We start from the raw sequence: 13224 nt of genomic DNA on the forward strand, positions 1-13224 counted from the left end.
AAATGGTTTAAACCCCTTTAACTAAATCTGAAAGTCTAAACTTCAGTAACATCTTGATGGGCGGCCCCCTCTACCAGCTTATTTCCCAGTCCCAAAACCAGTCCCAAACAGGGTCATGAACCCTGCCTGAAACCTTGAGCAAAGCCTATTTTAATCCTAAAAACCTTTAAAAACTTACCTGAAACTGTTCCAAACAGTAAGATTTAATTTGCTTCAGCTGTTGGAATTACAAGTTCACAGTGCCAGAGCCCAGCGTGCTACAACAGGCTGCCTCACACCAAAGACAACCCTGACACGGGCTGCACAGCTTATATACTGTGACAGTAACTGTGACTGTGGGCAGTCCTCCCCGGTTCAGTCCTTCCTTCTGACCTCGCCTTGTGTCTGCTTCTCCTGGAATCAGAAAGACAGACACAACACACACCCTGCATAGCCTTGATTATCTAATATTATCCATTATTCTTCTGCTGATTCTAAAGCCCAGTTCAGGGCCTCGTTTGGACTTCCTGACCCAGAGACTATTCTAACCAGTATCATGTGTATGTAAGCATGCTGCAAAAACCCTCCTTCACTCTATGTCTTCCTGCAATATTTCAAATCCAGACAATAGCGCTGAATGAAGCTCTCAAGCCTCAAAACACAGAGCGCCGACCTGTTTATGAGCACATTCGCATTATGTATACATTAAAATAAAACAACAATTCTATAAACCACAATTTTTCTACTCTAACAATGCAAGCATACGAACCCCTGCCCAGAGTAGAACTGAGTCCAACCTGTCTGCAGGACACGGGTTCCAAATATGACAAAGCCATGTAGCTCACATGTTAAGCAGCAGTACTGACACTTTTGTCTTTCAGGTGTTGCAAAAGTCAATGTGACTCAACTGAAGTTGATCAACTCTGATCACAATAAAATTTACATAGTCAAAGATTTTGACAGTCTCCAGGACATTGTCGTCGAACTCATTATCAACGTCTTTAAAAGTGTTAAAAGTCTAGGTAAGTAAAAAAACATTCCTCCATTACAACGGTGCATGTTCGAATGATACTGGTCTACTGATGTTAGCATTAGTCTAAACAGGGCGAGGCAATGGGACAAGTATGTGGATCCATGCATTTGAAGGCAACATTGGCATCAGTGTGATCCAGCCAAAAAGCTCTAGGCTGAGTTTCCAGTAGCTATTTTTTTCTGTTACTAGTCATGGGCAGGTGTGACTGACTGCTAACTAACTCACAGCAGAACCAGGAACAGGAAACCATCAGCTTCTTTAAATTTGAGAAAAGAAGGAAATGTGCATAAGGTAACCGCCTGACTTTAAGGGTGTACAGCCTCCTTTTTTTCACAGTGAAGCTGCACCATGGGGTCCTTTTGCATGTTCCCAAGACTGTGCTACAAAAGAAACATTTACTTTGTTTCAGTGTTTTATTGGACCGCTGTTTGATTTCTCTGATCTCTGCAGACTCTGTCAGGCTGCTGAACGGTTCCAGTCTGTGTTCAGGCGGACTGCAGGTGAAGTCTAACCAGAGATGGTCCTCAGTGTGTGAAGCTGACTTTGACCTGCAGGATGCAGAGGTGGTCTGCAGGGAGCTTGGCTGTGGGCCTCCTTCGCTCCTCCAGGGGGCGCTCTATGGAGAAGCGGAGGCTCCAGTGTGGAGCAGAGAGTTCCAGTGTGGAGGCCATGAGTCTGCTCTCCTGGACTGTAGAAGCTCAGGCTCAGCTAGAAGCAGCTGCTCACCTGGCAAAGCTGCTGGACTCACCTGCTCAGGTAGAAGAGGAGCTGCAGCTTTGGTTCAAACTCACTTTGTTCTTTCACTGATGACTCTCCGCTTTCTGTCAGAGCCTGTCAGGTTGGTGGGAGGAGCCAGTCGCTGTGCAGGTACACTGGAGGTGAGACGAGGAGAGTGGAGACCAGTGGCGATGGATATCTGGAACCTGAAGGATGCAGCTGCTGTCTGTGGACAGATGAACTGTGGTTCTGCTGTTTCTGTAGGAAATACTCAGAGTTCTTCACAGAGATCGGTGTGGTGGATGGAGTCACACTGTGTTCAGGCTGGATACGCTCTGAAAGAGTGCGCATCAGCAGATCACTCTTCCTCCACCCTGGATATCACCTGTTCAGGTAAGTCTGTCAGAGACATCATCTAGGACGGTGAAGTTTCTCGTTACCCGTCTCCTCTGTGACAGTGACCGTGGTAGAAGTTCACTGGACGTGTTCATGGTCTCCTCGTTTGGTAGAGACACTGTAATCTGACGGTCCTGAGTCCAGCATTGTTGAGCTGATTGTGTTTAGAAGGCCTTTTTGGTTTGTGTGTAAAGTATAATTCAATTGCAGTTGAAGCTGTATAATGAAACATGAAAGTTTTGAGTGTTTTTCATGGTTTCATTGCTTATTTAAGTTAATTCTTTAAATGCTGATGCTGTGTAAACAATTTTAAAACTCATAAAATGAAATAAAACTCACTGAACAAATTATTCATCTAAACAACATAAAATGTTTCCAGTTTAGCAGTTCAGTGTGAACGCCAATCACGACCTTCGGCATTCAGTGTGTTTCTGATGCTTTTACTTAGAATCAGAATCTTTATTGTCATCGTCACAGGTGCAACGAAATTAAAAATGGTCCCCGATCACTGCATCATCCCTAACGATATCAAAATATAATTAAAATATAAATAAAACAATAAAACTCAATAAATAAAATAAATAGAATACTTAAAGTGCTAATAAGAGACATCAACAAACATTCACATACATGCTTCGGTCAGCGCATAGATTAATACAAGAGTGGCATGATTGGCATTTTTTTTGTAGCAGCATTCAGACGTGTTACTGCAGTTGGATAAAAGCTGTTTGAGTCTATTAGTCCTTACACTGATTGCTCTGTACCGTCTGCCTGAGGGCAACAGTTTAAACAGGGAGTGCCCAGGATGTGAGGAATCTTCTATGATGTTTTGGGCATTTTTAAGACAGCGGCTGTTGTGTAGATCTTCCAGTGTGGGGAGGGGGCAGCCAGTGATCTTTTGGGCGGTGTTAATGACCCCCTGGAGTGCTTTCCTCTGAACCCCTATGCAGCTAGTGTACCAGATGCATATGCAATAGGTTAGTACACTCTCAATGGTGGCTCTGTAGAAGAATGCGTCCTTCATTCCCCCGAATTTGAAGGATGGGTCAGGTGTGTCCTTCATGGCCCACCATATCCCAGAATTCATAGCGCGGCCCAGCCAATTTCAGTTTTCAACAATGGCGGCTGCTACTAAGTTTTAAAATTACTCTTATTACTCTTTCTGGGTCACAAAGTAAACTTTTAACATATTTTCAGGTGAGAAAGTAGCTGTGTAAACTTCAAATATCTGCTCGGTTTATCAAGACGTCGCATATTTGCAAAAGTGCACCAACTGTTTCGGAGACGCCTGTTACCCACCAGCTCGACAGCTGACCGGGGGGTTCAATGGTCACTCGAGCCGGCGAGAGCAGCGGACTCCCGGCTTCATCGTTTTCAGACCCCTGCTGTCTTTCACTACTCAGGTTAAACATGATATAAGTCACTCGAATAACTTAAAAATTTAATTGTTTGGCTTTTTTCTGTGTTTTATTTGTTCCTGAGTAAATCGGTTTGGCTGAGATCAAAGTTATTAGATTAAATAAAACCTTATTAATCCCTCGGGTGGGTTCCTCCGGGATTTTCACACAGCTGAATAAACGTCAAACGTCAAAGTGTGAGACGGTCGAGAATTCACGCCCGTGTCCTGTTATATTTTAGACAGCAAGGAGCAGACGGCGAGTTTATTAAACTCCACCGACACAGCGGTGACACAAATCTCAAGGCTAGACCGTCCCATTTCACAGCCTCGCACTTCCGGCCTTCTCAGTCTTCGAAGGACCCGGCCCACGTCGACCGCGAAGGCCGGGTCCTCCGAAGGATGCAGCCTACGTTTTGGGACACAGCTCCAGAGTGATGTTATCCCTCCTGAGAATTCTCAGGAAGTCTCTGTTGGGCCCATTTCAGCAGCTCGGAGGTGTTCACACTCCAGGAAAGGTTCTCCTCTATATTGACTCCCAGGAAGCGGAAGCTTGCCACCCTTTCTACACAGTCCCCATTTATGAATAGTGGTTGGATCTCTGCCTTTTTCCTTCTGAAGTCTATTATGAGTTCTTTGGTTTTTGAAGTGTTGAGGAGGTTATTGGCCTTACACCATGACGTCAGCTGCTCCACCTCGTCTCTGTAAGATTCGTCACCCCTGGAAATGAGCCCCACCACGGTGGTGTCGTCTGCAAATTTCACAAAGATGTTGCTGTGGTGGACATGAGTGCAGTCATGTGTAGAGCAGTGGACTGAGCACACAGCCCTGGGGTGAGCCAGTGCTGAGGCTCAGGGCTGAGGATGTGTGATGGCCAACTCTGACTCTCTGTCTATGGCCTGAGAGGAAGCTGTTGATCCACATGCAGGTGCTGTATGGAAGCCCCAGGTCTTGTTTACAACAAGAGTTTAGTTTCAGCTCTGTCGTTTCAGTCCACGACCAGACAGATTTCCAGCTGTCTCCACTCTGCTTGGAGCATGATTACTGGATGGGTTTCAGGTGTCCTGCCAGCCTCTGTGGCACTACCCCTCAAGCATGCTGCACCATCCTTCCCTGCAACGGACCCGTAGACCAAACCTCCGCCACACACCCCCGCCGTCCAACTGAGGCCAGGGAGCACCCCAGCGAGTGGGAGAGAAAATCCGCTACTACCAGCTTGGCCTATGGACCACCTTGAATTTAAAGGGGTGCAAAGAGCTCAGTGAAGCGCTGGAAAGTTGTTGTGGTTCCGAACAAGCCAAATGGAAAGATGACACATCTGCAAACCGCTGCTGCTGTACAGCAACATCTGCTCCCTTGGGCTGTGTGAGATGGTAATAACAATCACCCACATAGTCAACATCACCGACTCGCTGTGTGACCACAGAGGCTCCTTAACACTTGGCGAGTAACCTTGAGCTAGAAGAAGGGCGATCGTGGCTCAAGAGTTGGGAGTTCGCCTTGTAATCGGAAGGTTGCCGGTTCGAGCCCCGGCTCGGACAGTCTCGGTCGTTGTGTCCTTGGGCGAGACACTTCACCCGTTGCCTACTGGTGGTGGTCAGAGGGCCCGGTGGCGCCAGTGTCCGGCAGCCTCGCCTCTGTCAGTGCGCCCCAGGGTGGCTGTGGCTACAATGTAGCTGCCATCACCAGTGTGTGAATGTGTGTGTGAATGGGTGGATGACTGGATATGTAAAGCGCTTTGGGGTCCTTAGGGACTAGAAAAGCGCTATATAAATACAGGCCATTTACCATTTTACAAGCACTTTATCTCTGGGTGAAAATTGCTTGAGTCTGGCCACTCTGTTCTACAGGCACTGCTGGCATTCCTGGACCGGGAGCAAATTTTTTTGTGATAACCTTCCCAGTTTTCTTCAGTCAGGTCCAATAAGCCCCGTGGCTTCCAGCCATTTCAAATTAGAGAAAACCCAGAGGAGGTCTGGGGCACCTCCCATGCTGCAAACAATAGAGGGTCTAACCAGAGATCCTGATTGTGTTCATCCTTGTGAATGGACTTACGAATCATGGATTTTAAAGACTTATTCAGCCGCTCCACCTGTCACTCCATCAGTCTGAGGGTGGTAGACACTGGTCTGAACAGATGAAATGCCCAGTAATTCGTACAATTCTTTAAGTGCATGAGACGATGTACCCTGGTCAGTCAGTATCTCTTTCACAATGTCGACTCAGGAGATCACCTGAAACAGTGCCTGTGCTACACTCTTTGCAGAAATGGTGTACAGCAGCACTGCTTCAGATATAGAGTTGCATAATTGACCAGAACTAATACAAAGTGATATCCGCATGCACCATCGAAATTGCCCAATAAGGTCCATCCCAATGCACTCAAATGGGACCCCCATTAATGGTAGTGACAATTAATGGGAGCCGGTGGGGCCTCACGAGAAGCCCCTGCCATCTCCTCCAACCCAGAGTCACCACTGAGTCCAGCACAGACACTACACACCGCACAAGGTGAGTGCTTCCCCCACACACTGTCCCAAAATGTTATTAAACCCCAGCCAATCTGTCCCCAGAATTAAGAGATACGACAGGCGTGAGCTAACTGCAGCCTTTACATGTGTTTTGCCCTTAAACTTTATCTGCAGCAGCACTATGACATATTTCTGAACATCCCCATGCACATATCTGACCTCCACCCATTCTACCTCCAGCAAGGTTCCTGGTTAACCCAGGGTTTGGTGGACCATGGTCTTCATGCAGCCCATGTCTGGAACATTGTTCCTCCTGGACCTGGGAGAGAGTGTTGGAGCCTCAGTGATACGGGAAGCCTAGCCCACCTCCATCAATGGACACTCCCGTCACTGGTGTCCCAGCCGCCCACATCTCCAACACTTCTGTCTCTGTGTCTGTGTGGCCCTACGTGGGTCGCATGCAGTGCCTACCGCCACCAGAACCTGGGGAGGCAGATCGGGGAGAAAGGGGCTAGTGGGCCTTAGCTGCAGCAGCTGTTCTGTCACTGAAAGATTTAGAGCATGATTACTGGATGGGTTTCAGCTGCCCTTCCAGCCTCCCTGGCACTGCTCCTCAAGCCTGCAGCACGTTTAAAGTAAAAACCTTACATTTTGTAAAATGGATCGAATTTAAAAGAAAGAAAACAGTTTGCTGTTCAGATTTTTCAGTTGTAAGTTATCAAGCTCTCAAAAATAAAACTGCATTAGGATAACATTTTTGATATTTAGACAGAACTCATTTCTACCAAATCCAGCCTTAAGGTATTTTTAATAATGATTCCTAGAAAAATGCATACACTATTGGGCTTAGAGCCACAAATCGACCACGCCCAAAAAAGTGCTATAAAAAATTTATATATTAATATTTTATTCCACTTTAAATTAGCCAATCTTTTAGACCTACTTCTCCTTGAAATATTCATGTCAAGTTTTAATTACATTTCGCGGATTTTAACCCTTTATATCCCGGTTTCGTCACATGAGCGCACTGCTTTTTTTGCCCCAAAAAATATAAAACTTGAATATTTTCCAAAAAAAACATTTGAGGTAATATTCAATTGTTATTATAATTAGGCCTTTAGATGGACTAAAGATTGGCACCAACATTCATTTCGATCGCCTTTTAGTTTTTTTTTTCAGGACCAGAAAATGGTCTCCAGGCGGCAAATGCTCCTCCTCTAGGCCGAAATAAGTGCATGTTGCCGGGGTAAGTCGCGACGATTACCGGGGCACGATCACCGGGGACCCGTTTTTCCAGCACACACGCCCGATACCACGTGACAACAAATACGTCATTTCCTGTTGACTAAAAAAAAAAAAAAAAGCACCCTCTAACGGTCCTAGGGACCAAAAAATGGTCCCGCCCGATCAGCGGGCGAAGCCGCTGCTGCACGCCGGAAATGAGGCTTCATTTCCCGCAGGTCTGTTTAAGCAGCCCGCTGTTTTCCAGCCCGGGGTCAAATGTGGAGCAAGGGCGCCACCCGGTGGACAAATAAAAAAATTACAACTCTAAGGCCCGTCCTGCAAAATGAAAATGAAAGCTAAACATCAACGATCCCTTTGACCGTAATTAATTTGCAGTGAAAAATAGCGTTTATAATGGGTTTCAATGGGGCACAAATCGACCACTAAGCACAATAGTGTAAGTTTGTCTGTAGCTTAGCCACTGAAGCTAATTGAAGGAAGTCAGACTTGAATTTTGAAATAAAATCATATCAAACTTTTTTTTGGAGAATTTGGCTATAGTCCATTCAACACTGTGCAAATGGCATGTAATCAAAATTTGAAAATAGCCACAAATCGACCCAAGACCCTCCATTAATGGCCTAAAATTTTTGCATATATAAAGCACGAAATATGATGTTAATCAATGACATGATATGTCATTGAGGCATGAGGGCATCTCTTGACTTAATTGTGAAATAGTTTTGAACCAATAGCACGTACAAACTCCAAAACACAACGGAAATGCTCCAGGATCCTATTGGCTACACAAGCCAGGAAGTACCAACGACCGATTTGGTGTGTGGTAGTAACAGGTAAATGAACTTTTTTTTAAATTATTTGAATATATATGAGTGCTTGTGTATAAATACACAAATAATACACATATGCTTTCAATTGTGTAATTTAAGTGATCTAGGTAGCTCTGTGTGGAAGTTCAGTTAATGCTGGAAATGTGTTTTGGAGTTTGTACGTGTTTTGTCTCTAGGGGCCACCGTACTTTTATTTATTCACTCTACATAAAATGTAATAAATAAATTATGAAATATAAAAACCAACTATTTACATTTCAACTTTTAACTAGAGATGGCACGATACCACTTTTTTATGTCTGATATCTGATATAATGTTTTTTAATCAATAAAACTGTTTTTTTAATATCTTGCTGCATTTTGTATAAGTTCATACTCAAGTTTAAATAAACAACAACACTAAAGCTATTCTGTTACACCTGTGTGTGAAAAACACACTGCACTCAAAATATTTCATAGTTCAGCAAAACTGATCAATCTAACAAACTTAAACCTGCACCATCCTCCCTATTCTGGTATTTTAAAGAGTACTTAGCAGAAATATTAAGCAACCTAACTAACAGGGCTGCAAACTCCCAGCAAAAAAATAAAATAAAAAACATAGTGAACCCCCCCACCGTCCACCTCATGGTGCTTAATCGACGTAATCAACTTGATGCAGCGTGAAAAAAATGCACAGAAATCAATTATTTTTCAAGAATAATTAAATAGATTCAACATCTTTCTTCAACAGAACTGCAGACTGCACAGATGGTTCCCAAAGTAAAAAGTACTACAGCTTACTAGGGTATATTAGACTTAACAGTTACTATATACAGTGATGGACTTCTATACATTTTACATCAGATTAAAACTTTGGGTGTCAGATAATTATTTATTAAAAGCTCGACATTTTAAATGAGAATAAGAAAGAAGAGTATGTCTTTGTGCCCCCTTTTCCCTGTTCATGCCCTATCGGCCCCCCTGGCTAAACTTTAGTAGATCCGCCCCTGCACAGTTACGTCAGCTGTAGAAAAAGATCCTCGAGTAGAAAGTAACATTAAATACATTCTAACAACAGCTGATCAAGCTTAAACGTGCTGCTGTTGTTCAGCCGCTGGTTTCCTCTTTCTGCTGCAAAGTGAGACAAAAACAAACAAGAGAGACGATCAGCTGATCATTGATCAAAGTAGCAGCAGGAGAGAGAGAGAGAGAGAGAGAGAGAGAGAGAGGGGGGGGGGGGCAGTCGCTCCATATATCGGTGTTTAAGCTTAACGTGGGAATGCTTTACAAACACTCAGAGATGGACTTGCACACTTGCTTTACTTCTCTCTGGGATCACTTCCTCGGAGATGAAATGCTGGTTTGAGGCTACAAACACACACAGCTGCTCTATCACGTGACCACACTGCTGCGACGAGCTACGGTTATGAGCAGAGTTACCCGTGTGGGAAGTTTTGTGAGGTGCTTTTTTGATATTTAATGGATCGATTACATTTTTTTATTTCGCTCCGATATCCGATCCAGTGATTTAGGTCAGTATCAGACCGACACGATACGTAATATCGGCTCGGTCCATCTCTACTTTTAACTATTTCAATTTTCAGCTTTTTCATTTGAAACGAATTTAAAGTGAAACAACACAACACACTGCAAACAACAACACAACTAAATATAAATTAAAACTGTGGGGAAATGGCAGATCACAGACACATATTCTGGTCCTGCCCATCCATACGACCCTTTTGGTTGGAAGTTTCAAAAATAATACCAAAAGCACTGGGATTTAATGTGAGCTGTACATTTGTATCATTGTATCTGAGATGTTTTGCAGAAGATTTAGTTACAGATGATGTCTATCTCCTGAGAATTCTTTTGGCATCTGCGAGAAAGGCTATAACAACGCGCTGGCTTTGTAAAGATCCTCCCACTATAAGTCTTTTTATTTCTATAGTGGAAAACATCAGATTGATGGAATGTATGACTTTTACCCTGCGAATTCAGGGGGGCTTGGGAAGGAGACGGAGAAAATGGCTGGGCTCTACAAACTGTGGCAGCATTCTTTAATGCATAGAACTTACAATACTATAGTATTTATGTATGTATGTGCATGTATTTGTCTTCCAATGACCTCATAATATTTTGTTTGTCTGGGTTTTTTCTTTCCTTTTGTTGTATAAAAATGTTTCTAAATAAAAAGTAATCATGTTGCATTTTTCCAGAATTTCTGAGCGTAGCAAAAAGTCCATCTCATGGCCTCTCCAATGTCCATCAAGTCCCCAAGTTTTGCTTCACCAACCACTGAAGTTACCCACCTCCTAACCCCCCTAGTAACAGTCTATCTACCAGACCACATCACTTCATACCTTTACAGTCGGTGTCAGCAGTAAGAGAGAAGGGATGATGATACTGGAACACGTCCATCCCCAAGTTTCTAACATGGTTGCTTTGGGTTGTTTTTGGCCCTGTTCTTCTCCATGTTGCAGCTGAAATACGATTCAAAGATAGGATTTGAAGACAGAGGCCTCAACCAATATGTTCTCCCTACAATCGCATAAAGTTGGTGTTGTGTGTCAGTGTGTGGCTGGCAGTGTGGACCTAAACATGAAGATTGACTTTTCCACAGGGACAAGATTAGGACAGAAGACACAGGGACATGACTGGAGGGACAGGCAGGGATACAAAATAAACTTAGACCAGAACTAGACAAGAAACAACATTTTAAACTATGAGTAAATAAAGAAAAAAAGAAAAACATAGCAAGTAACCAAAACATCAAAGCACTAGGCCCAAAACAGAGAGATCCTAACAGCCGGGTTTACGAGGGATTTGTGAAACGTCTGATCCAGCTCAGCAAATATTCAAGATTCAAATATGTGTGTGGATAATCTGTCAAGATGGGTGGGCTGACAGAGGCCACAATGGGAAAACTGCTATGAGTTTAAATGTGGGGCCCATAGCAGTTTGGGCCTTTTTGGCCCCGGAGGGAAATTCTTTGGGCACCCTCAAAGGAGTTTGGCCCACTGTTGATGTAGTACTTGTACCTTTATAGTTTTATTACTTTTTAAGCTTTTTCTCTTGCCTTTCCTGTCTTTGTTCCTGCAGACTCTGTCAGGCTGCTGAACGGTTCCAGTCTGTGTTCAGGCGGACTGCAGGTGAAGTCTAACCAGAGATGGTCCTCAGTGTGTGAAGATGACTTTGACCTGCAGGATGCAGAGGTGGTCTGCAGGGAGCTTGGCTGTGGGCCTCCTTCGCTCCTCCAGGGGGCGCTCTATGGAGAAGCGGAGGCTCCAGTGTGGAGCAGAGAGTTCCAGTGTGGAGGCCATGAGTCTGCTCTCCTGGACTGTAGAAGCTCAGGCTCAGCTAGAAGCAGCTGCTCACCTGGCAAAGCTGCTGGACTCACCTGCTCAGGTAGAAGAGGAGCTGCAGCTTTGGTTCAAACTCACTTTGTTCTTTCACTGATGACTCTCTGCTTTCTGTCAGAGCCTGTCAGGTTGGTGGGAGGAGCCAGTCGCTGTGCAGGTACACTGGAGGTGAAACAGAGACTGTGGAGATCTGTGGAGGCCTCAGGCTGGACCCTGACGGATGCAGCTGTAGCCTGCAGAGAGCTGGACTGTGGCTCTGCTGTTTTAACAGGAAGGAGAAATGCATCCTGGGATGGACCAACGTGGAAGATCAAACCTGACTGTGTTAAATCTGGATCTACACTGAGGGAGTGTGCCACATCATCCCAGTCATCCACCGTCCTGGAGCTCATCTGCTCAGGTAAGAGACTTGCTGTGAGCCAACGGAGTTTAACATTGAACGAGTCGAGTAAAGTTCAGCCAATCACCTCTCTGTTTACAGACCTGCTGGTTCAGCCAATCATCTCAGCGTCCTTCTCGTCCAATGACGGGCACTCCCAGGTCCAGCAGCAGGAGTCTTCTTGGGTGTTCAAAGGCTCCAGCTTCACCATCAGCTGCTCCATCCAACCTCACTACCCAGGAGGTTCTTTCCAGCTCACCTTCACCTCCTCCAATACCACCAACAACTACACCCTGCCAGCTGTCAATCACTCTGCCCACTTCCTGTTCACTGCTGCAGAGCCCGCCCACCAAGGAACCTACAGCTGTGTTTATCACGTCTTTGTGTTTTCTCATAACTTCTCCTCCGAGAGCCGTCAGCTGTCTCTCACTGTCTCAGGTGAGCTGAAGCAGAGTGGAGCTCAGGTATGAAACAGCAGCAGGTCCCACCTGACGTAGGCTCAGATGGAGTCAGAGATGTAGGCGGGGCCTACCTGATGTTTGTGTTTGATGCCAGCTGTTGTTCTCCTAACATCTAATGTGACGGCTGAGTGTGTCTCTTCAGATCCAACAGTGTTTGTCATCAGACTGCTGCTCCTGCTGCTGCTCCTGCTGCTCTTCATCTCTGCCGTCTGTTTCAGCCATAAGGTACCGTGCACACGTCTGCTGATCAGAAGACGCTCTGGAACAAAGCTCTCGGCCCGTTTGAAGAGAGCGGCGACTCGCTGACTCACACCTGTGTGCTGCTGTGTCTCTGCAGGTCACCGGGAGGCAGGAGCCCCGCCCACAGGAGGACCCGGAGCTGGATGGTTAAAGCTGGCGGTGTCCAGAAAAGCAGGCAGCTCAGCAGCGCCTCCACATGGTGGAGGAAGTGTTTGCATCCTTCACCACCGTGTGAACATGAACTGCAACCACAGTATCACTTATACTTTTGCTTATGCTGTGTCATGATGGTTGTGATTATAAGTTTTGTATTCATATTATATTGTTAAGAACAAAAAGTTTAACGTTTGATGGTATCGGGCACGTCAGGCACGTGTGAGCTGGTGTTGGGGCTGGACAGGTGAACTAAACCTTTTAAGCTGGAGCTCACCACAGGACACTGTGCTCAATAAGTTCATTCTCAGCATGACAGCAAAGACGTTCCCCTGGAGCTGTCCGATCCATCCACCAAACATGGTCCCACTTTCTGCTCGCTACTTCAGCATGCATGTTTGATTACAGTGCTTTGTCTGTAGGTTACATATTAATGTCATTTTTACTTGTCCATACAAGAGCCAGGAGTCATAAAGATAGTGTCCTCCATCAGCATCTCACAGCACGTTGTGCAAAGCTTTTGCAGCATCAGCCTCAATAAAACATTTCCAGCTGGAAGGTTTCCTGAGAGATGCTCTGC

General features: G+C 45.1%; 1 protein-coding gene across 1 annotated transcript in view; it reads left to right on the forward strand.

The window, feature by feature from the left end:
* Positions 1–13187, forward strand: part of LOC308390237 (uncharacterized protein) — a 28996-nt gene extending 15809 nt beyond the window's left edge. Inside the window, exons 7-14 of the mRNA XM_080872007.1 lie at positions 861–1001; positions 1463–1768; positions 1841–2122; positions 11152–11457; positions 11530–11811; positions 11893–12228; positions 12394–12476; positions 12589–13187. Coding sequence (XP_080728133.1) covers positions 861–1001; positions 1463–1768; positions 1841–2122; positions 11152–11457; positions 11530–11811; positions 11893–12228; positions 12394–12476; positions 12589–12642 — 1790 coding nt within the window. The 3' untranslated portion in view covers positions 12643–13187. The remainder of the gene's footprint in view (positions 1–860; positions 1002–1462; positions 1769–1840; positions 2123–11151; positions 11458–11529; positions 11812–11892; positions 12229–12393; positions 12477–12588) is intronic.
* Positions 13188–13224: the final 37 nt, after the last annotated feature.

This window comes from Rhamphochromis sp. 'chilingali' (assembly GCF_963969265.1).
Source record: "Rhamphochromis sp. 'chilingali' genome assembly, chromosome: 22".
Lineage (NCBI taxonomy): Eukaryota > Metazoa > Chordata > Actinopteri > Cichliformes > Cichlidae > Rhamphochromis > Rhamphochromis sp. 'chilingali'.